This window comes from Ranitomeya variabilis, chromosome 2 (genome assembly GCF_051348905.1).
Source record: "Ranitomeya variabilis isolate aRanVar5 chromosome 2, aRanVar5.hap1, whole genome shotgun sequence".
Classification (NCBI taxonomy): domain Eukaryota; kingdom Metazoa; phylum Chordata; class Amphibia; order Anura; family Dendrobatidae; genus Ranitomeya; species Ranitomeya variabilis.
This window is the reverse complement of record NC_135233.1, coordinates 823,075,775-823,100,332: the sequence shown is the minus strand read 5'-3', so window position 1 is coordinate 823,100,332 and position 24,558 is coordinate 823,075,775. Positions and strand designations below refer to the sequence as shown.

General features: G+C 49.8%; 1 protein-coding gene across 2 annotated transcripts in view; it reads left to right on the top strand.

Moving 5' to 3' along the window:
• MLIP (muscular LMNA interacting protein) overlaps positions 1-24,558 on the top strand; it is a 388,135-nt gene that overhangs the window by 252,071 nt on the left and 111,506 nt on the right. For both annotated transcript variants that reach the window (XM_077290019.1, XM_077290018.1), the window contains one exon: positions 3,359-3,403. In XM_077290019.1, coding sequence (XP_077146134.1) covers positions 3,359-3,403 — 45 coding nt within the window. The remainder of the gene's footprint in view (positions 1-3,358; positions 3,404-24,558) is intronic.

The following is a 24,558-nucleotide window of genomic DNA, read 5'->3' as shown; positions in this document are numbered from 1 at the left end:
GGATGGAGGTTCACCTTTCAACCAGACAATGACCAAAAGCCTACTGCAAAAGACACTCTCAAGTGGTTTAAGAGGAAACGTGTAAATGTGTTGGAGTAGTCTAGTTAAAGCCCAGACCTTATTACTATTGAGAATCTGTGATCAGACTTTAAGATTGTTGTTCACCAGAGGAAACCTTCTAACACTAAGGAGCTGAAGCAGTTTTGCCTTGAGCAAATATCCCAGTGGCAAGTTGTGGAAAGCTCATAAGACTTATCCAAAGCAACTTTCAGCTGTAATTGCTGCCAAAGGATGCCCTACAAAGTACTGATTTTGAGGGGTGAATAATTATGCACACCAAAGTTTTCAAATATTCTGTCCTACTTGTTGTTTGCTTCATAATAAAATGAAAACTAAATGTTCACAGTTGTAGCCATGTTCTTAACATGAACTGATGCAAATGCTTAAGAAAACAGTGAAATTCCTGGTTGTTTGGTAGAAAAATACAAAAAATGCGGAGTGAATGGGAGATAATACTTTCTCAAGCCACTGTATAAAACATCTTGGAATGGAATATGCCATCATTTTATCTCATAAATGCCATATAAATGTGTGAGAATAAATGTGTGTCTGAAAAACACAGAAGTTCCATGAAGGACGGCGTCACACTAAACATATGGAAAATCGGTCCAAGTCTCCCTGATGAGAGTCGCACAAGTGTTCTCCGTATGGTCACCCGTGTGTAATGCGTTTGCAATGGGATAATGGGATTTTCTCGCACCTATGTATCCTTATGGCTTTACATTTGTCACTGATTTTCCCCTTTACATTTAATGGCTCAATGAGCTGAAATGAGGAAAATGTGTGCGTATTTTTGCAACATACACGGATGCTCCATTTGGTGTCCGAGTTTTTCTCGCGCCCATAGGCTTGCATTGGCGAGACTCGGATGATATATGTGCACATTTGCAGCTTGCTGCGATTTTACATGAACGTTGAATATGCCTGAGAAAAAATACGGTGACGTGAGCTGCCCCATAGAGTAACACTGGTCCAAATGCTAGCATAGCACTCGCCTGTATCCTACGGTAGTGTGACGCCGGAATAAAGCCGATAGTTCATGCAAACAGCTACTATTTTCCCAGAGTGTTAATTTTAGACTCTATACTACAATACAATATTGATTTTGAGTAACTATAATGCATACGAGTTTCACATCCACAGTAAATAACACCATTGATCACAATCACTTACACAATCTCCACATTAGCAAATCCATAAAATAACCATCTTGACACACAGATCTTTGCATGCTCCAGACTCTTTATACATAGTGTTCTTATTTCTAGTGCTATTTGTCCCCACTTAGATCTCAAGACATGAATCAATTCCAGCTACAATTATACTGATAAATATGGATTACTTTTGCAATATAGATATTTTTCTAACATGAGTTGTGTTAACGAAAATAATATTATGTAGTGTATTTATTGTATTTAAAGAGAACCTGTCACAATTTTGTATTGTAAAGGTTGAAACGGCGCTGTAACAAGAATAAATTGATACCTTTCGTGAAGAAATACGCTTTGTTGTTCTTTTTAACCATTTAATCTTCTGCTAATTACATTTCAGCGCACCAGGGCTTGATTGTACATTGGGTCTTTGCCTCCTGTTTGTGATACCCTGCTTTTCCACCATCCACCTTTGTTTGAAGAGGAGAATTCAAACAGAGGAGTTAGGTCATTGAAAAAGCAGTAACTGTTATTTAAAGACCAGAGGCAGCCGGGGAATCACAGAGAAGAATCAATTGTAGAGAAGCCCCAGTGCACAGTCCGGACCCTGTGCACTGAAATCTAATTAGCAGAAAATTTGAAATGGTGATATAGGGACTCTGTCACCTGAATTTGGTGGGCCCTGTTTACGGTCCGATGGGTGGTGTTTTGTGTTCTTTCATTCACCCCTTCCTTTCCTGCTGGCCACAATATTGTCTTGAATTTGATTAGGTTTCCTCTGTAGAACACGCGTGTGCAATGCAATCTTGCCTTGCGCACGTGCAGTATGCTTTGCCCAACTGCGGGCAAAGCTGAAAAGCAATAGTGTGCATGCGCCGGCGCACTATGTCTCTGAAGTATTTTGTGCTGCGTTCCGGGACATAGTGCATCGGCGCATGTGCACTAATGCTTTTCGGCTTTGCCCGCAGTTGGGCAAAGCATACTGCGCGTGCGCAAGGCAAGATTGCATTGCGCACGCGTGTTCTATGGAGGAAACCTAATCAAATTCAAGACAATATTGTGGCCAGCAGGAAAGGAAGGGGTAAATGAAAGAACAGAAAACACCACCCATTGGACCGTAAACAGGGCCCGCCAAATTCAGGTGACCGAGTCCCTTTAAAGAACAACAACAAAGTGGATTGTTTGCCAAAGCTATCAATGTAATTAGTATTACAGCATCATTACAGCCCAGTCTTTACATTACTCTGTTAAAACAGTTGATTATAATGGAACAAAAAATGTTAATATTGATATAAAATGAGGCAGTGTATATCATCCTGTATAATAAAGAGTTTCTAGTTTTATTATATAAAATATCTGATTACAAGCATATAAATAAAAAAATATAAAAAAATTACCAAATTAAATGATGTTTTGTGAATAATTGGAGTTTTGTCAGCACAGAATAACTCTTCGAACTAAGTATAGTAAGTACAGGAGCACGGTGCATCCTTGCGTGGACAAACAATTTAGTGCACCTACCCATCTACTTGCTTTCCATCTATCGCTGCCATTTTCTGGTTTTACAAATCCAGACCTGTCAATCAAAGAGGGGAGTGCCGATATAGGGAATATTGAGTAAGTGGGAAGGTGAACTTAAATGTTTGACCACGCCATGGTTGCTCTGAGCGCCTGTACTTGGTTTGAACAGTGATTCTGTGCTGACAAACAACCTTTAAAAATGTGATAAAAAATGATACATTCACTGCAAATTTTTACAGCAGATCCACAGAAAGCTTCTGGGAAATTTTAACCAATCTGATTTCTAAATCAGACTTATTTGTGAATTTGCTGCTATAGATCCACTAAAATAAATAAAAGTAATTTGTGTACTCGCCTTACCAATATATTTGGTGTCAGAAAGTTTATGTTTTATTTCATTATGGATTATATTAAGGATTTAAATGCACTAAATTTAAAATATGTTTTGCAGCGCTTTCAGCTTTGGAAACAATATGGAGACAATAAAATTCATATCCTTTTTGTGCTCAGCTCACTGTCGCTGGCAGATCTTTTCTGATGTTTTCTATACACAAATTTGATTTTCTACTTGCTGTCAATGTGCATTATAGTAACACAAAACATTTATCACTCCCTTTACTTTACAGATACCAAGACCTCCAATGAAATCAGCTGGCCGAGAAACCAAATACGTGAGTTCCTGAAATGTTGTTTAGTTTCTGAGATCAAATTTACTGTGTACCCAGAAGATCAAGAACAGTTTCAGCCCAATGAGATTTGCCACCTTTAATTTATGTTTCCATTATTTGCTCCTCAATAGCATTGGGAAGAAAAACAAATGCATTTCAGAAAAGAGATCCTTATTGTGGTATTGGGATTTTGTTTTTCAAACTTCAATGCTGTATGAAATTAGTAACAATGATGTGGCCACATGTTAATTAACATCTATATTTTCACCCCATGCTGCAACCTGACTGAGAGGGCAGCTATTAGGCCGGGGTCACACTTGCGAGTGTGATGCAAGAACCTCTGTGGTAAACCGCTCCTCAGAGTGTCTTAGTGTGGGATCCCTCATGTCCTGGGACTAAACATGGTGGGAGGAAGGAGGATCAGGGTGAGGATTAAGTTATTAACAATCCTCACCCTGAGCAATACATATGGGCCCTTTGCAGCTTCTAAAAATGCAAAAATGCAGTTGCTTTGTAGGTAGAAATTGTCACCCTTACTTCTTGAGCCCCTGTGTGGCCACACAGGTTGCACCAATGATATATCCGCCCTTGGATTAAGGTGATCCAGACTTTAGGCTTAGGAGTCTTGACCATGTCGTATAATGCGTGGTGCTTCCAAGCTTGCTGAAAGCATTATCTGCTATCCAAATGACCACCTGTTTGCACTTCTCTGGCTTTAGAAGTGGTGTAATGTACCTCTCTGCAAGGTGGGGCAGGAACCAATGTGTCATGGATGGGCATGTTTCTTGTGCTCCAGCAACAAGCATAGTCACACCCGCCCCACGTCATCTGCATCTATGTGCACCACAATCAGCACTTCCCCATCCCTTTATGCACATCTCACGCATTTTGTAATTGCTAGGTCTCTTGAAGCCTAGTTTACTTTTAATAAAAGCAAATACAGGTGTCACCTTCAGAAATCAAAGCAGTTTTTGTCAGTTTTCTCCACTGTAATATAACAGAAAGAAGGCAAAAATGTATGGATTATAATTAGTGTTGAGCGATACTTTCCGATATCGGAAAGTATCGGTATCGGAAAGTATCGGCCGATACCGTCAAAATATCGGATCCAATCCGATACCGATACCCGATCCCAATGCAAGTCAATGGGACGAAAATATCGGAATTAAAATAAACCCTTTATACACTTGTAGGTTCATTCTACATGAAGGAAAACAACTAAGAATAATGTAGGATGTATTGGGGGACGTGGCGGAGACATTAAAGGCACAGAGGTTTAGCCCAATGTAATAGAATAGCAGGATTTTTTTTTTTTTGGATGACGTTCGGCGTTAGAAAGAATTTGACTATGTTAATTTTTTTTTTTTTTATGCCACATATTGATGTTTCACTACTTCAACGCCCTTCACCTTCTTTTTTTCTTCTCCCACGCTTTCTTCTTCATTATCCTCATCATCAGCTTCTTTGACATCAACTTCTTCACCTTATTCATCTTCTTCTTCATCTTCTACCTATTATTTTTTGGGTTACATTGTTCATATTCTTTTTATTTTACTATTATCTTCATCATATTCTACTTCTTCATCATATTCTTATTTGTGACAGGCATTCCTGTAGTTGTTATCTATAAAAGTTTGAAGATTACACCTTCCGTTCTGCCTGTCACAAAACAGTTACATTTGTCCGCGTTCAGTTTGGCCTGCAGCATCAGGCTTTATCCAGGGGCACCACGAGGAGGAACGGACTCACCCCCATACACTGCTTAGTCTTCTTCTGCTTATAATTTAGATAATATTTTTTGCTCTGATATTTAGTGTTATGCTTAATGTTCTTCTGCTCTTTGTTCTGCAGCCTCTTGTTCTTCTGCTTCTCGGTCTTCCAGGTCGTCGTCGTCTCCAGGGTCGTCGTCTCCAGGGTCGTCGTCTCCCGGGTCGTCGTCATCGGGGTGGTCTTCAGGGTCGTCGTCTCCGGGGTCGTCGTCATCACGGTGGTCTTCAGGGTCATCGTCTCCAGGGTCGTCGTCATCACGGTGGTTGTCGTCTCTGGTGTCGTCGTCATCTTAGGGGTGTTCTTCCGGGTCATCGTGTTTAGTCTCTTGAACTTGGAAATGTAGCAGAAGGTACAAGAAGGCTGAGAAAATGCCGAGAACCAGCTGATGGAACTGGAACTCGGATGGCTACCCAAAGGTCCAAGAGCCAATGGAACTACCGAGGACCAGCTGACGTTACTGGAACCCGGTTACTAAGCAGGAGGTACCCGTGCCTGAAAGCACTACCAAGGACCACCTGACGTTGGTGGAACTCGGATACCCAGAGGGAGGCACCTAAGCCAAAGGCTCTGCCCGGAACCAGCTGACGGTACTGGAACCAGGATGGGGAGCAGAAGGTACAAGAGCAAAAGACAGTGCCGAGAACCAGCTGACGGTGCTGGAACCCGGATGGGTAGCCGAAGGTCCAAGAGCCAATGGAACTACCGAGGACCAGCTGACGTTACTGGAACCCGGTTACTAAGCAGGAGGTACCCGTGCCTGAAAGCACTACCAAGGACCACCTGACGTTGGTGGAACTCGGATACACAGAGGGAGGCACCTAAGCCAAAGGCTCTGCCCGGAACCAGCTGACGGTACTGGAACCAGGATGGGGAGCAGAAGGTACAAGAGCAAGTGTCTGCGTGGCTTTTGCAGGACACGATGCCGGCTGCACAGCAGGGGAACAGCTGGCGGTGCTGAACCCCACTGACACATTGGCTGGTGTTTTTCTCTGTGCAGCTAGCAGTACCGGGCCCCAACTGGCGGTGTTGGAGCCCGGGGTCAGCAGGAGGAGGAGAGGGAGCAGAGTGTAGGCCGAAGCCTGCACTGGCGGCAGCTTTGGGTCTGTTGTGCCTGCGTGGCTGTTGCAGGACACGTTGCCGGCTGCACAGCAGGGGAACAGCTGGCGGTGCTGAACCCCACTGACACATTGGCGAGGTGTTTTTCTCTGTGCAGCTAGCAGTACCGGGCCCCAACTGGCGGTGTTGGAGCCCGGGCTCTGCAGGGGGAGCAGAGTGTAGGCCGAAGCCTAATCGAACCAATTTCAAAGGTAACCTTTAACCCCCCCTCAGGGGTTACAAAGTAGAAGAGCCACAGCTTATGCAGCAGTAGTGGTGCACAAGTCAAAGGTTGCTCTTTTAATTTGGCTCCTTGCACACGCTGAATGGAACACGTATAACATTTAGCCCTTTATACAGTCAAACTGTGTTGGAGGCGCGAGTTCCCTTTGTAATGAGACGCAGCACAGATGTCAAGAATCCCACCTTGGTGCTGGGTGCAGCCTCCTGAGCGTTGTTATTTGCTGTACAGGAGTCTGCGCTGTCGTGTTATCCCCTGGCCTAGCGCTGTTAGCGCTGCCCATCTTCTGACCTCATTTAATGTTGGCTGGTGCGGTTCGCGATGCCCATGAATCACAGCCCCGCAGTGTATTGACATAGTTAAAACACTGCGGGGCTGGGATTCATGGCCTGGCGCAGTACATATGTTCGCCTCTCGCTTGGGTTCTTACACCTGCTTCAGACTATGTGGCGTCAGCTGATCCCTTATCGCATGCCACGGCCATGAAGCCGCACAGTCTGAAGAAGGCGGAAGGAGATGAGGGACAGGCGAACTGATGCACTGCTCATGCCCATCAAACACACCCTCGCAGTCCCAATAAATAAGACACCGAGGGGCGTTGTGTGGGTCAGGGCGGCCGCAGAGGCGCAGGCAGCCAAACAATGATGCCAGAAGACGGGCAGCGCTACCAAGGGGGTTGCAGCGTGTCATTACAAAGGAAAGTCACACCACCGGGACGGTTAAATGGTCACACAGAGGACACATTTTAGACGTGTTTTCCGTTCCACATGTGCGAGGAGAATACGTTTATGAGCCACCTTGCACACATGCAGCATTACCGCTGTACAAGGTGGCCTTAAAAACGGACAAACGCCTGGGGGAGGGGGGACAGGTTCCCTTCAATTTCAGTTCTGGTGTCTGCGTGGCTTTTGCAGGACACGATGCCGGCTGCACAGCAGGGGAACAGCTGGCGGTGCTGAACCCCACTGACACATTGGCTGGTGTTTTTCTCTGTGCAGCTAGCAGTACCGGGCCCCAACTGGCGGTGTTGGAGCCCGGGGTCAGCAGGAGGAGGAGAGGGAGCAGAGTGTAGGCCGAAGCCTGCACTGGCGGCAGCTTTGGGTCTGTTGTGCCTGCGTGGCTGTTGCAGGACACGTTGCCGGCTGCACAGCAGGGGAACAGCTGGCGGTGCTGAACCCCACTGACACATTGGCGAGGTGTTTTTCTCTGTGCAGCTAGCAGTACCGGGCCCCAACTGGCGGTGTTGGAGCCCGGGCTCTGCAGGGGGAGCAGAGTGTAGGCCGAAGCCTAATCGAACCAATTTCAAAGGTAACCTTTAACCCCCCCTCAGGGGTTACAAAGTAGAAGAGCCACAGCTTATGCAGCAGTAGTGGTGCACAAGTCAAAGGTTGCTCTTTTAATTTGGCTCCTTGCACACGCTGAATGGAACACGTATAACATTTAGCCCTTTATACAGTCAAACTGTGTTGGAGGCGCGAGTTCCCTTTGTAATGAGACGCAGCACAGATGTCAAGAATCCCACCTTGGTGCTGGGTGCAGCCTCCTGAGCGTTGTTATTTGCTGTACAGGAGTCTGCGCTGTCGTGTTATCCCCTGGCCTAGCGCTGTTAGCGCTGCCCATCTTCTGACCTCATTTAATGTTGGCTGGTGCGGTTCGCGATGCCCATGAATCACAGCCCCGCAGTGTATTGACATAGTTAAAACACTGCGGGGCTGGGATTCATGGCCTGGCGCAGTACATATGTTCGCCTCTCGCTTGGGTTCTTACACCTGCTTCAGACTATGTGGCGTCAGCTGATCCCTTATCGCATGCCACGGCCATGAAGCCGCACAGTCTGAAGAAGGCGGAAGGAGATGAGGGACAGGCGAACTGATGCACTGCTCATGCCCATCAAACACACCCTCGCAGTCCCAATAAATAAGACACCGAGGGGCGTTGTGTGGGTCAGGGCGGCCGCAGAGGCGCAGGCAGCCAAACAATGATGCCAGAAGACGGGCAGCGCTACCAAGGGGGTTGCAGCGTGTCATTACAAAGGAAAGTCACACCACCGGGACGGTTAAATGGTCACAGAGGACACATTTTAGACGTGTTTTCCGTTCCACATGTGCGAGGAGAATACGTTTATGAGCCACCTTGCACACATGCAGCATTACCGCTGTACAAGGTGGCCTTAAAAACGTACAAACGCCTGGGGGAGGGGGGACAGGTTCCCTTCAATTTCAGTTCTGGTGTCTGCGTGGCTTTTGCAGGACACGATGCCGGCTGCACAGCAGGGGAACAGCTGGCGGTGCTGAACCCCACTGACACATTGGCTGGTGTTTTTCTCTGTGCAGCTAGCAGTACCGGGCCCCAACTGGCGGTGTTGGAGCCCGGGGTCAGCAGGAGGAGGAGAGGGAGCAGAGTGTAGGCCGAAGCCTGCACTGGCGGCAGCTTTGGGTCTGTTGTGCCTGCGTGGCTGTTGCAGGACACGTTGCCGGCTGCACAGCAGGGGAACAGCTGGCGGTGCTGAACCCCACTGACACATTGGCGAGGTGTTTTTCTCTGTGCAGCTAGCAGTACCGGGCCCCAACTGGCGGTGTTGGAGCCCGGGCTCTGCAGGGGGAGCAGAGTGTAGGCCGAAGCCTAATCGAACCAATTTCAAAGGTAACCTTTAACCCCCCCTCAGGGGTTACAAAGTAGAAGAGCCACAGCTTATGCAGCAGTAGTGGTGCACAAGTCAAAGGTTGCTCTTTTAATTTGGCTCCTTGCACACGCTGAATGGAACACGTATAACATTTAGCCCTTTATACAGTCAAACTGTGTTGGAGGCGCGAGTTCCCTTTGTAATGAGACGCAGCACAGATGTCAAGAATCCCACCTTGGTGCTGGGTGCAGCCTCCTGAGCGTTGTTATTTGCTGTACAGGAGTCTGCGCTGTCGTGTTATCCCCTGGCCTAGCGCTGTTAGCGCTGCCCATCTTCTGACCTCATTTAATGTTGGCTGGTGCGGTTCGCGATGCCCATGAATCACAGCCCCGCAGTGTATTGACATAGTTAAAACACTGCGGGGCTGGGATTCATGGCCTGGCGCAGTACATATGTTCGCCTCTCGCTTGGGTTCTTACACCTGCTTCAGACTATGTGGCGTCAGCTGATCCCTTATCGCATGCCACGGCCATGAAGCCGCACAGTCTGAAGAAGGCGGAAGGAGATGAGGGACAGGCGAACTGATGCACTGCTCATGCCCATCAAACACACCCTCGCAGTCCCAATAAATAAGACACCGAGGGGCGTTGTGTGGGTCAGGGCGGCCGCAGAGGCGCAGGCAGCCAAACAATGATGCCAGAAGACGGGCAGCGCTACCAAGGGGGTTGCAGCGTGTCATTACAAAGGAAAGTCACACCACCGGGACGGTTAAATGGTCACACAGAGGACACATTTTAGACGTGTTTTCCGTTCCACATGTGCGAGGAGAATACGTTTATGAGCCACCTTGCACACATGCAGCATTACCGCTGTACAAGGTGGCCTTAAAAACGTACAAACGCCTGGGGGAGGGGGGACAGGTTCCCTTCAATTTCAGTTCTGGTGTCTGCGTGGCTTTTGCAGGACACGATGCCGGCTGCACAGCAGGGGAACAGCTGGCGGTGCTGAACCCCACTGACACATTGGCTGGTGTTTTTCTCTGTGCAGCTAGCAGTACCGGGCCCCAACTGGCGGTGTTGGAGCCCGGGGTCAGCAGGAGGAGGAGAGGGAGCAGAGTGTAGGCCGAAGCCTGCACTGGCGGCAGCTTTGGGTCTGTTGTGCCTGCGTGGCTGTTGCAGGACACGTTGCCGGCTGCACAGCAGGGGAACAGCTGGCGGTGCTGAACCCCACTGACACATTGGCGAGGTGTTTTTCTCTGTGCAGCTAGCAGTACCGGGCCCCAACTGGCGGTGTTGGAGCCCGGGCTCTGCAGGGGGAGCAGAGTGTAGGCCGAAGCCTAATCGAACCAATTTCAAAGGTAACCTTTAACCCCCCCTCAGGGGTTACAAAGTAGAAGAGCCACAGCTTATGCAGCAGTAGTGGTGCACAAGTCAAAGGTTGCTCTTTTAATTTGGCTCCTTGCACACGCTGAATGGAACACGTATAACATTTAGCCCTTTATACAGTCAAACTGTGTTGGAGGCGCGAGTTCCCTTTGTAATGAGACGCAGCACAGATGTCAAGAATCCCACCTTGGTGCTGGGTGCAGCCTCCTGAGCGTTGTTATTTGCTGTACAGGAGTCTGCGCTGTCGTGTTATCCCCTGGCCTAGCGCTGTTAGCGCTGCCCATCTTCTGACCTCATTTAATGTTGGCTGGTGCGGTTCGCGATGCCCATGAATCACAGCCCCGCAGTGTATTGACATAGTTAAAACACTGCGGGGCTGGGATTCATGGCCTGGCGCAGTACATATGTTCGCCTCTCGCTTGGGTTCTTACACCTGCTTCAGACTATGTGGCGTCAGCTGATCCCTTATCGCATGCCACGGCCATGAAGCCGCACAGTCTGAAGAAGGCGGAAGGAGATGAGGGACAGGCGAACTGATGCACTGCTCATGCCCATCAAACACACCCTCGCAGTCCCAATAAATAAGACACCGAGGGGCGTTGTGTGGGTCAGGGCGGCCGCAGAGGCGCAGGCAGCCAAACAATGATGCCAGAAGATGGGCAGCGCTACCAAGGGGGTTGCAGCGTGTCATTACAAAGGAAAGTCACACCACCGGGACGGTTAAATGGTCACACAGAGGACACATTTTAGACGTGTTTTCCGTTCCACATGTGCGAGGAGAATACGTTTATGAGCCACCTTGCACACATGCAGCATTACCGCTGTACAAGGTGGCCTTAAAAACGTACAAACGCCTGGGGGAGGGGGGACAGGTTCCATTCAATTTCAGTTCTGGTGTCTGCGTGGCTTTTGCAGGACACGATGCCGGCTGCACAGCAGGGGAACAGCTGGCGGTGCTGAACCCCACTGACACATTGGCTGGTGTTTTTCTCTGTGCAGCTAGCAGTACCGGGCCCCAACTGGCGGTGTTGGAGCCCGGGGTCAGCAGGAGGAGGAGAGGGAGCAGAGTGTAGGCCGAATCCTGCACTGGCGGCAGCTTTGGGTCTGTTGTGCCTGCGTGGCTGTTGCAGGACACGTTGCCGGCTGCACAGCAGGGGAACAGCTGGCGGTGCTGAACCCCACTGACACATTGGCGAGGTGTTTTTCTCTGTGCAGCTAGCACATCTGGGCCCCAACTGGCGGTGTTAGAGCCCAGGGTCAGCAGGAGGAGCAGGGGGAGCGGAGTGAAGGCCTAAGCCTGCACTGGAGCAAGTTGAAAGGAAACCTTTAACCCCCCCCCCAGGCGTTTGTAGCTGGAAGAGCCATCGTGTACAGCACTAATGCTGGAAAAGGTAAACTTAGCTCTTTCAATTATGGTCCTTGCAGATGCTGAACCTAACACTTATGAAATGTGTCCCCTCACAGCGTTCAACCGTCCGGTAGGTGGAACTTTCCTTTGTCATGTGACGCAGCACAGCCGTCATTTTTACCCCCTTGTCGCCGTGCGCCGCCTCCTCAGCATTGTTTGAATCTGTCCCGGAGCTTGCGCTGTTAGGTTACCCCTTGGCCATGCACACATTTTGCGCTGCCCGTCTTCTGACATCATTTGCTGTCAGGCTGGCTGCGCCTGTGCGGGTGCGCTGTCCGAGATTCAGCCTCGCGGTGTCGTCTAATGTAATCCCACCGCGGGCCTGGGATCCGTGTCCATGCGCAGTGCATATCCTCGCCTCTCACTCCCCTCCCTACGGCTTCTTAAGACTGTGCGGTGTCACGGCCGTGGCATGCTATTAGGGATCAGCTGACACCGAACAGTCTTTAGAAGCCGTAGGGAGGGGAGTGAGAGGCGAGGATATGCACTGCGCATGGACACGGATCCCAGGCCCGCGGTGGGATTACATTAGACGACACCGCGAGGCTGAATCTCGGACAGCGCACCCGCACAGGCGCAGCCAGCCTGACAGCAAATGATGTCAGAAGACGGGCAGCGCAAAATGTGTGCATGGCCAAGGGGTAACCTAACAGCGCAGGCTCCGGGACAGATTCAAACAACGCTGAGGAGGCGGCGCACGGCGACAAGGGGGTAAAAATGACGGCTGTGCTGCGTCACATGACAAAGGAAAGTTCCACCTACCGGACGGTTGAACGCTGTGAGGGGACACATTTCATAAGTGTTAGGTTCAGCATCTGCAAGGAGCACCACGAAAAGAGGCACTTTTTCCCTTTGCATCATTACTGCTGCACAAGGTGGCTCCTTCAGTAACAAACGCCTGGGGGGGGGGGACAGGTTCCCTTAAATTTAACTTGTTGTGCCTGCGTGGCGGTCGCAGTACACGTTGCCGTATACACAGCAGGGGAACAGCTGGCGGTGCTGAACCCCACTAACACATTGGCGAGGTGTTTGGCTCTGTGCGTACAGCACTTCTGGACGGCAACTGGTGGTGTTGGAGCCCAGGGGCAGGTGGAGGAGGAGGAGGTTGGAGGAGGTAGGAGGGATTGCCACACACACAGCAGGGGAACAGCTGACGTTACTGAACCCCAATAACAGAGGAGGGACTGTTGACTGTGCGTACAGCACTTCTGGACGGCAACTGGCGGTGTTGGAGCCCAGGGACAGGTGGAGGAGGAGGAGGTTGGAGGAGGTAGGAGGGATTGCCACACACACAGCAGGGGAACAGCTGACGTTACTGAACCCCAATAACAGAGGAGGGACTGTTGACTGTGCGTACAGCACTTCTGGACGGCAACTGGCGGTGTTGGAGCCCAGGGGCAGGTGGAGGAGGAGGAGGTTGGAGGAGGTAGGAGGGATTGCCACACACACAGCAGGGGAACAGCTGACGTTACTGAACCCCAATAACAGAGGAGGGACTGTTGACTGTGCGTACAGCACTTCTGGACGGCAACTGGCGGTGTTGGAGCCCAGGGACAGGTGGAGGAGGAGGAGGTTGGAGGAGGTAGGAGGGATTGCCACACACACAGCAGGGGAACAGCTGACGTTACTGAACCCCAATAACAGAGGAGGGACTGTTGACTGTGCGTACAGCACTTCTGGACGGCAACTGGCGGTGTTGGAGCCCAGGGGCAGGTGGAGGAGGAGGAGGTTGGAGGAGGTAGGAGGGATTGCCACACACACAGCAGGGGAACAGCTGACGTTACTGAACCCCAATAACAGAGGAGGGACTGTTGACTGTGCGTAAAGCACTTCTGGACGGCAACTGGCGGTGTTGGAGCCCAGGGGCAGGTGGAGGAGGAGGAGGTTGGAGGAGGTAGGAGGGATTGCCACACACACAGCAGGGGAACAGCTGACGTTACTGAACCCCAATAACAGAGGAGGGACTGTTGACTGTGCGTACAGCACTTCTGGACGGCAACTGGCGGTGTTGGAGCCCAGGGACAGGTGGAGGAGGAGGAGGTTGGAGGAGGTAGGAGGGATTGCCACACACACAGCAGGGGAACAGCTGACGTTACTGAACCCCAATAACAGAGGAGGGACTGTTGACTGTGCGTACAGCACTTCTGGACGGCAACTGGCGGTGTTGGAGCCCAGGGACAGGTGGAGGAGGAGGAGGTTGGAGGAGGTAGGAGGGATTGCCACACACACAGCAGGGGAACAGCTGACGTTACTGAACCCCAATAACAGAGGAGGGACTGTTGACTGTGCGTACAGCACTTCTGGACGGCAACTGGCGGTGTTGGAGCCCAGGGGCAGGTGGAGGAGGAGGAGGTTGGAGGAGGTAGGAGGGATTGCCACACACACAGCAGGGGAACAGCTGACGTTACTGAACCCCAATAACAGAGGAGGGACTGTTGACTGTGCGTACAGCACTTCTGGACGGCAACTGGCGGTGTTGGAGCCCAGGGGCAGGTGGAGGAGGAGGAGGTTGGAGGAGGTAGGAGGGATTGCCACACACACAGCAGGGGAACAGCTGACGTTACTGAACCCCAATAACAGAGGAGGGACTGTTGACTGTGCGTACAGCACTTCTGGACGGCAACTGGCGGTGTTGGAGCCCAGGGACAGGTGGAAAAGCAGAGGAACACAATGTAGGCCGAAGCCTGAGAAAGTCGAAAGGGAACCTTTAACCCCCCCCCAAGGCGTTTGTAGCTGAAAGAGCCAGCTTGTGCAGCACAAAAGATGCAAAAGGAAAAGGTGGCTCTTTTCATCATGCTCCTTGCAAACACAGAACTAAACACTTATAAAATGTGTCCCCTGCAACCGTAAAACCGTCCCGGAGGTGGGACTTTCCTTCGTAATGTGACGCAGCACAGCCGTCATTCCTACCCCCCCGGCGCCGCGCACCGGCTCCTCAGCGTTGTTTTATTCCGTCCCGGAGCCTGCGCTGTTATGTTATCCCGTGGCCAGGCACACTTAGCGCTGCCCGTCTTCTGGCATCATTTGGTGTCAGGATGGCTGCGCCTGTGCGGCCGCGCTGGCAGAGAGCCCGCCTCGCAGTGTCTTCTGATTTAATCCCACTGGGGGCCTGGGATCCATGGACATGCGCAGTGCATATCCTCGCCTCTCACTCCCCTCCCTACGGCTTCTTAAGACTGTGCGGTGTCACGGCCGTGGCATGCTATTAGGGACCAGCTGACACCGAACAGTCTGAAGAAGCCATAGGGAAATGAGTGAGAGGTGGAGGTTCAGATATGCACTGCGCATGTCCATGGATCCCAGGCCCCCAGTGGGATTAAATCAGAAGACACTGCGAGGCGGGCTCTCTGCCAGCGCGGCCGCACAGGCGCAGCCATCCTGACACCAAATGATGCCAGAAGACGGGCAGCGCTAAGTGTGCCTGGCCATGGGATAACATAACAGCGCAGGCTCCGGGACGGAATAAAACAACGCTGAGGAGCCGGTGCGCGGCGCCGTGGGGGTAGGAATGACGGCTGTGCTGCGTCACATTACGAAGGAAAGTCCCACCTCCGGGACGGTTTTACGGTATCAGTGGACACATTTTATAAGTGTTAAGTTCTGCGTGTGCAAGGAGCTAAACAAAAATAGCTACCTTTTCCTTGTGCAGCATTACTGCTGCACAAGGTGGCTCTTTCAGTAACAAACGCCTTGGGGGGGGGGGACAGATTCCCTTACATTTCAGTTGTTGTGTCAGCGTGGCGGTCGCATGACACATTGCCGGCTACACAGCTGTGGATCAGCTGACGTTACTGAAACCCAATAACACTGGGTCGTATGTTTTGACTGTGCAGACGGCACTTCTGAGCCTCAACTGGCGGTGTTGGAGCACAGGAATTTAAGTTCAGGTGGTAGAAAGATGAACACAACAGGAGACCTGGATAACGTATACAGTGACCTAATTATTTAATCAGGAGGAGGAGTGGCAAATTCCTGCGAGATCCAGGCCTTGTTCATTTTCAGGAAAGTAAGCCGGTCAACGTTATCGGAGGATAGTCGCATGCGACGGTCAGTTAGTACACCACCTGCAGCACTAAAGACACGTTCCGATAATACACTGGCCGCAGGGCAAGACAGCACCTCCAATGCATACTGGCTTAGCTCTGGCCATGTATCCAGCTTTGAGACCCAAAACTTGAAAGGGGAAGAGCCGTCTGGGAGTACAGCAAGAGGGCAAGACATGTAGTCTGTCACCATCTGACGGAACCGTTGCCTCCTGCTGACTGGAGCCGTCTGTGATGGTGTAGACTTTTGTGGGGGGCACAGAAAACTGTGCCACAGTTGGGCCATACTGGTCTTGCCTTGGGCAGAGGCACTGCTTCTGCTCCCTCTTTGTGCAGAGCCTCCTCCACTGCCTGGACGCACTGAGCTGCTTTGTAATGCACTAGCAGCACTTCTCTCAGTTGGAATGGAGAAGATGATGGAATTGACCAGTGTGTCTTGGTACTCCCGCATTTTTCGCTCCCGGTTCAACGGTGTGATGAGGCTTTCTACGTTGTCCCGGTAGCGAGGATCGAGGAGGGTGAACACCCAATAATCAGACATGTTGAGAATGTGGGCGATGCGGCGGTCGTTTCTCAGGCACTGCAGCATGTAATCCACCATGTGCTGCAGACTGCCAACTGCCCAAGAAACGCTGTCCCCTGCTGGAGGCGTGATCTCTGCCTGCTCGTCATCACCCCACCCTCGCTGTACACACTGAGTACTGGACAATTCGGTAACTCCCTCCTCTGGACGGACGTCTTCCTCCTCCATTGACTCCTCCCCATCCTCCTCACAAACTGTCCCCTGCCTACGCGTTTGTGAGGAACCACGTGGCGCTGACTGTCCAGAAGATGATGGAAATGGTGAATCCTCATCCTCCACCTCTTCCACAACATCATCCCTTAGCGCTTGCAGTGATTTTTCAAGCAGGCAGATAAGGGGGACAGTCATGCTGACTAGTGCATCATCTGCACTCGCCATCCACGTGGAATAATCAAAGGGACGCAAAACCTGGCAGACGTCATTCATAGTGGCCCACTCTGTGGTTGTGAAGTCTGTACGGCGCTGACTGCGACTTTTTTGCGCCTGAAGCAGCTGGTACTCCATTACAGCTTGCTGCTGCTCACACAACCGCTCCAACATATGTAACGTGGAATTCCACCTGGTAGGTAGGTCACATATGATGCGATGTTCCGGCAGGCGGTGTCGGCGCTGCAGAGCCGCAATGTGCGCTTTTGCCATGCTGGAACGCCGCAAGTGAGCACACTCTAGGCGGACCTTGTGCAGCAGTGCATCAAGATCCGGATAGTCCCTCAAAAAGCTCTGCACGACCAAATTGAGCACATGTGCCAGACATGGGATGTGAGTGAGGTTGCCGAGGCCCAGAGCTGCCACCAGATTTCGGCCATTATCACACACTACCATGCCTGGCTGGAGATTCGCTGGCACAAACCACACATCGCTCTCCTGCTTGATGGCATTCCAGAGCTCCTGCGCTGTGTGGCTACGATTCCCCAAAAAAATTAATTTCAACACGGCCTGTTGACGTTTGGCCACGGCTGTGCTCATGTCGGTCGTAACAGGTACACGTTCATCACGGGTCCATGTGGAGGTGGACTGTGACGGCTCCTGCAGCGATGATTCTGAGGAACTGGTGTAAGAGGAGGAGTCAATGCGTACAGAATGGATTCCTGCAATCCTTGGAGTGGGCAGGACACGTCCTGCGCCACTCGCACGGTCTGTACCTGGCTCAACGACATTAACCCAATGGGCAGTGAGGGAAAGGTATCGCCCCTGTCCATGTTGACTGGTCCACGCATCGGTGGTGAGGTGGACCTTGCTACTGACGGCGTTCAGAAGCGCGTGTTTTATGTGTCCCTCCACATGCTTGTGCAGGGCAGGGACGGCTTGCCTGCTGAAGTAAAAGCGGCTGGGCACATTGTACTGTGGGACTGCCAATGACATCAAGTCACGGAAGCTGTCAGTCTCCACCAGCCTGAATGACAGCATTTCCAGTGACAGCAGTTTGGCAATGCCTGCAGTCAGAGCCTGTGCTCGTGGGTGGTTTGACGAGAAAGGCCGCCTTTTCTCCCATGCCTGTACTACCGATGGCTGTAGACTGGGCTGGGAGTGTGTGGATGACTGGGAAAGTGGTGCTGCGGGTGGAATTACAGCGGGTCTCTGGACAACAGGGCCAGAGGTTCTTCCACGGCGATCCTGGGAGGAAGCCGAACCAGCTGCGTGTGAGCTAGAGGAAGAGGCAACACGAGCTGAAGAGGTGGTAGCTGCCGCTGTTGGTTGGCCTACCTCTTCAGTGTGTTTTTCTAACTCCGCCGGGTGCCTGTTGCGCACATGTTTCCACATGTTGGAGGTATTGAGGTTGCTGACATTTTTCCCTCTTTTGACTTTTTGATGACACACAATGCATCTGACATAGCAAATGTCATCTGCAACTGTGTCAAAAAAGGACCAGGCACTGCAAGTCTTGGGAGCGCCCTTTTTGGCTTTTGGAAGAGACATGCTCCTAACGGGTGCCAAAGCGGAGGCTGCAGGATCCGCAGTCTTCCCCCTCCCTCTCCCTCTTTGGGCCGTACGGGGAATCTCTTCCTCAGAGCTGCTCCCACCACCTTCCTGTCCCTCACGCCAAGATGGGTCGAGGACCTCATCATCTACACTACCCTCTGCCCCCAACTGCTCCTCCTGGGTAGTCTCAGCAGCAGAGCACGCACCAGTAAGTGGCACCTGAGTGTCATCATCAGCTGATGCGGCCTGCGATGTGGTAACCGGAGCCACTGGCCCACCCGCCTCTTCAGAGGAAGACAGAAAAAGCTGTTGGGCATCACTGCACCCTGCCTCTTCTTCCATTTCTCCAATGCTGCTTGGCTGGCCCCCTGTTTCCAAGCCAAGAGATTCAGAGAACAGAAGTAGAGAGGGCTCCTGTCCTGGGCTCTCTGTCTGCCTGGGCAATTTGGCAGGTGGTGAAGAGACAGATGGCTGCTCTCCAGTGCTCTGTGTCTGAGAGGATGTGGCACTAATGGATGTTGATGCATTAGCTGCCATCCATCCGACAACAGCTTCAATTTGGTCTTGACGCAGCAGCGGTGTACGGCGCTCTGACACAAAGCTGCGCATGAACGACTGTTGCCTGGTGAAAGTGGGTGCTGATGAGTCACCGGTGCCCGCAGCAGGCACAGAATCCCCACGTCCCCTCCCTGCTCCGCGCCCACGCCCACGCCCACGTGCCTTACTCACTGCCTTCTTCATCTTGGTTGACTGATAAAGATAAGCAGAAAAGTACTAACGGATTTGTGTGCTTATTCCTGAGCAACTCCTCCTAACAGGTATAAGAAACACTAATTTTCTAAAGTGTGGACTAGACTTTAATATGAGCTAATGTGGCCTACAGAAATGTAAAGTGGTGTAACTGGTGTGTTTGGTGAACTTTATTATTTATTTCTTTTTTGGGGGCTGAACTGACAACAGATAGAGCTGCAGTCACACAGAGACCGTGCAGACAGACGTAAACGGCGCTGCAAGGCCCAAAAACCCTCCTCTACTTTATCCTATGTAGTGTTTTTCCACAAATTAGCTGGAGACGGGTGGAAAGACACTAATAGGATTTTTTCAAATTAATTAGCAGCAGACTACACTACTTGAAAAAAAATTAAAATTGATTTGGCGGTATGACGCAGTGAACAACCCTGAGCTGGAGACAACCAGGCTACGGCTGCTCACAGACTACAGGGCGAGCTGCAGTCACACGGAGACCGTGCAGACAGCCGTAAACGGCGCTGCAAGGCCCAAAAACCCTCCTCTACTTTATCCTATGTAGTGTTTTTCCACAAATTAGCTGGAGACGGGTGGAAAGACACTAATAGGATTTTTTTAAATTAATTAGCAGCAGACTACACTACTTGAAAAAAAATTAAAATTGATTTGGCGGTATGACGCAGTGAACAACCCTGAGCTGGAGACAACCAGGCTACGGCTGCTCACAGACTACAGGGCGAGCTGCAGTCACACGGAGACCGTGCAGACAGCCGTAAACGGCGCTGCAAGGCCCAAAAACCCTCCTCTACTTTATCCTATGTAGTGTTTTTCCACAAATTAGCTGGAGACGGGTGGAAAGACACTAATAGGATTTTTTTAAATTAATTAGCAGCAGACTACACAACTTGAAAAAAAATTAAAATTGATTTGGCGGTATGACGCAGTGAACAACCCTGAGCTGGAGACAACCAGGCTACGGCTGCTCACAGACTACAGGGCGAGCTGCAGTCACACGGAGACCGTGCAGACAGCCGTAAACGGCGCTGCAAGGCCCAAAAACCCTCCTCTACTTTATCCTATGTAGTGTTTTTCCACAAATTAGCTGGAGACGGGTGGAAAGACACTAATAGGATTTTTTTGAATAAATTAGCAGCAGACTACACTACTTGAAAAAAAAAAAAAAAAGAACAGTATGAGGCAATGAACCACCCTCCCTGAACTGAATACAACCAGCTATGGATGGCCTATGTGGCTGCACTCAGACTAGAGAGTGGGCTGCACTCACACACACACACACACAGACCTTGCAGATCGCTGTGAAAACAGCGCTACAAGGCAAAAGCAAGGTGAATAGTAGGTGAGCACAGCGGTTGCTAAATTAGCCTTTGGAAAGCACAAAGAAGCAAATCGCTATCTCTAAACTGTCCCTCAGTCAGCAAACAGCGTCCTGTCACTAACTGAATTCACAGCAGAGTGATCGCAAAATGGCGCCAGCGACTTTTAAACTGCATCATGACATCATTTCAGCAGCCAATCACAGCCTTGCCAGTAGTTTCATGCCCTCCATGCTAAACAGGATGTGCCCACACTTGAAATCATTCTCATTGGCTGAATTTCGGAATTTTGAATCTGGGAACTTCCGATTCCGGTATCCGATACGCGGCAAGTATCGGAATCCCGGTATCGGAATTCCGATACCGCAAGTATCGGCCGATACCCGATACTTGCGGTATCGGAATGCTCAACACTAATTATAATCAAATTCTATCCAGAAAAATGCTTCAAGGCTTAGTTTTGGAGATCACAGAAATGTTCACAAACCATGTAACACTGTATGTCTGAGAAACGGAATCCTACAAAATTTTTAAAAGCATTTTAGTAGGTTTTCAGATCACGGAAACATTCACAGACTATGTAACATTGTATATGTCCAAAAGAAAAAAAGAAACTACTTGAAGAAATTCTCACTCCAATAATATATTAAAATCCAATCCATTAAATCTTTTATTTAAACACCAACAGGAACAGTACACAAAAAAAAGAAAAAATATATAAAAACAAGAGGGGCAGGTCAGTATATAAGATTTTTTGGTACAACAAGTCTCAACATTTTATAAATCCACAGCACTGGTTACTTGGAAAATTTTTCATCAATAACTGAAAAGGGGAGAGGATAAACATATGGCCCTTTAATCTATTAACATGTGTCTTTAAAAGACTACTTCACAGTTCTATTTCCAAAGACCACATAATACTTTGTTGCCTATAATTGCAAATAAGTGGCACATTTCCTCAGAAAGCCTCCTCCACCCAAAAAAAAAAAGGCACTATATATACTAACCAGTGCTCATGGTCGGTATACTGATCCTGCCACCTCCCACTCCAACGTATGTTTCACTCGTAGCTTAACCCCTTTCTGTCATTGGACGTACTATTCCGTCCATGTGGGGTGGGCCCTACTTCCCAAGGACGGAATAGTACGTCCAGCACGATCGGCCGCGCTCACGGGGGGAGCGCGGCCGATCGCGGCCGGGTGTCAGCTGCCTATCGCAGCTGACATCCGGCACTATGTGCCAGGAGCGGTCACGGACCGCCCCAGGCACATTAACCCCCGGCACACCGCGATCAAACATGATCGCGGTGTACCGGCGGTATAGGGAAGCATCGCGCAGGGAGGGGGCTCCCTGCGTGCTTCCCTGAGACCCCCGGAGCAACGCGATGTGATCGCGTTGCTCCGAGGGTCTCCTACCTCCTTCCTCGCTGCAGGTCCCGGATCCAAGATGGCCGCGGCATCCGGGTCCTGCAGGGAGGGAGGTGGCTTACCGAGTGCCTGCTCAGTGCAGACGCTTAGTAAGCCTGCAGCCCTGTCAGTGAGATCGGTGATCTGATAGAGTGCTGTGCACACTATCAGATCATCGATCTGTGATGTCCCCCCTGGGACAAAGTAAAAAAGTAAAAAAAAAATGTCCACATGTGTAAAAAAATTATCTAAATAAAAAAAAAATCAAACAATAAAAGTACACATATTTAGTATCGCCGCGTCCGTAATGACCCCACCTATAAAACTACATAACTAGTTAACCCCTTCAGTGAACACCGTAAAAAAAAAAAAAAAACGAGGCAAAAAAACAACGCTTTATTCTCATACCACCAAACAAAAAGTAGAATAACACGCGATCAAAAAGACGGATATAAATTACCATGGTACCACTGAAAACGTCATCTTGTCCCGCAAAAAACAAGCCGCCATACACCATCATCAGCAAAAAAATAAAAAAGTTATAGTCCTCAGAATAAAGCGATGCCAAAATAATTATTATTCTATAAAATAGCTTTTATCGTATAAAAGCGCCAAAACATAAAAAAATGATATAAATGAGGTATCGCTGTAATCGTACTGACCCGAAGAATAAAACTGCTTTATCAATTTTACCAAACGTGGAATGGTATAAGCGCCTCCCCCAAAAGAAATTAATGAATAGCTGGTTTTTGGTCATTCTGCCTCACAAAAATCGGAATAAAAAGCGATCAAAAAATCTCCCGTGCCCGAACATGTTACCAATAAAAACGTCAACTCGTCCCACAAAAAACAAGACCTCACATGACTCTGTGGACTCAAATATGGAAAAATTATAGCTCTCAAAATGTGGTAACGCAAAAAATATTTTTTGCAATAAAAAGCGTCTTTCAGTGTGTGACGGCTGCCAATCATAAAAATCCGCTAAATAACCCGCTATAAAAGTAAATCAAACCCCCCTTCATCACCCGCTTAGGCTACGTTCACATTTGCGTTGTGCGCCGCAGCGTCGGCGACGCAACGCACAACGCAGGAACAACGCATGCACAACGCTGCGTTTTGCGACGCATGCGTCCTTTTTTTGCTTGATTTTGGACGCACAAAAAATGCAACTTGCTGCGTCCTCTGCGCCATGACGCGTGCGCCGCAGTGACGCATGCGTCGCAAAATGCAAGTGCAACGCATGTCCATGCGCCCCCATGTTAAATATAGGGGCGCATGACGCATACGGCGACGCTGCGGCGCCCGACGCTGCGGCGCAGAACGCTAATGTGAACGTAGCCTTAGTTAGGGAAAAATTAAAAAAATTTAAAAAATGTATTTATTTCCATTTTCACATTAGGGTTAGGGCTAGGGTTAGGGTTAGGGCTAGGGTTAGGGTTAGGGCTAGGGTTAGGGTTATGGTTGGGGCTAGGGTTGGGGCTAGGGTTAAGGCTACATTTAGGGTTGGGGCTAAAGTTAGGGTTAGGGTTTGGATTACATTTACGGTTGGGAATAGGGTTGGGATTAGGGTTAGGGGTGTGTCTGGGTTAGAGGTGTGGTTAGGGTTACCGTTGGGATTAGGGTTAGGGGTGTGTGTGGATTAGGGTTTCAGTTATAATTGGGGGGTTTCCACTGTTTAGGCACATCAGGGGCTCTCCAAATGTGACATGGCGTCCGATTTCAATTCCAGCCAATTCTGCGTTGAAAAAGTAAAACAGTGCTCCTTCCCTTCCAAGCTCTCCCGTGCGCCCAAACAGGGGTTTACCCCAACATATGGGGTATCAGCGTACTCAGAACACATTGGAGAACAACTTTTGGGGTCCAATTTCTCCTGTTACCCTTGGGAAAATACAAAACTAGGGGCTAAAAAATAATTTTTGTGGAAAAAAAAAATATTTTTTATTTGCATGGCTCTGCATTATAAACTGTAGTGAAACACTTGGGGGTTCAAAGCTCTCACAACACATCTAGATGAGTTCCTTAGGGGGTCTACTTTCCAAAATGGTGTCACTTGTGGGGGGTTCTACTGCTGAGGTACATTAGGGGCTCTGCAAATGCAATGTGATGCCTGCAGACCATTCCATCTAAGTCTTCATTCCAAATGGCGCTCCTTCCCTTCCGAGCCCTCCCATACGCCCAAACGGTGGTTCCCCCCCACATATGGGGTATCAGCGTACTCAGGACAAATTGGACAACAACTTTTGGGGTCCAATTTCTCCTGTTACCATTGGGAAAATACAAAACTGGGGGCTAAAACATAATTTTTGGGGGAAATTTTTTATTTTTTTATTTTCACGGCTCTGCGTTATAAACTGTAGTGAAACACTTGGGGGTTCAAAGTTCTCACAACACAACTAGATAAGTTCCTTGGGGCGTCTAGTTTCCAATATTGGGTCACTTGTGGGGGGTTTCTACTGTTTAGGTACATTAGGGGCTCTGCAAACGCAATGTGACGCCTGCAGACCAATCCATCTAAGGGTACCGTCACACAGTGCCATTTTCATCGCTACGACGGCACGATTCGTGACGTTGCAGCGTCGTATAAGTATCGCTCCAGCGTCGTA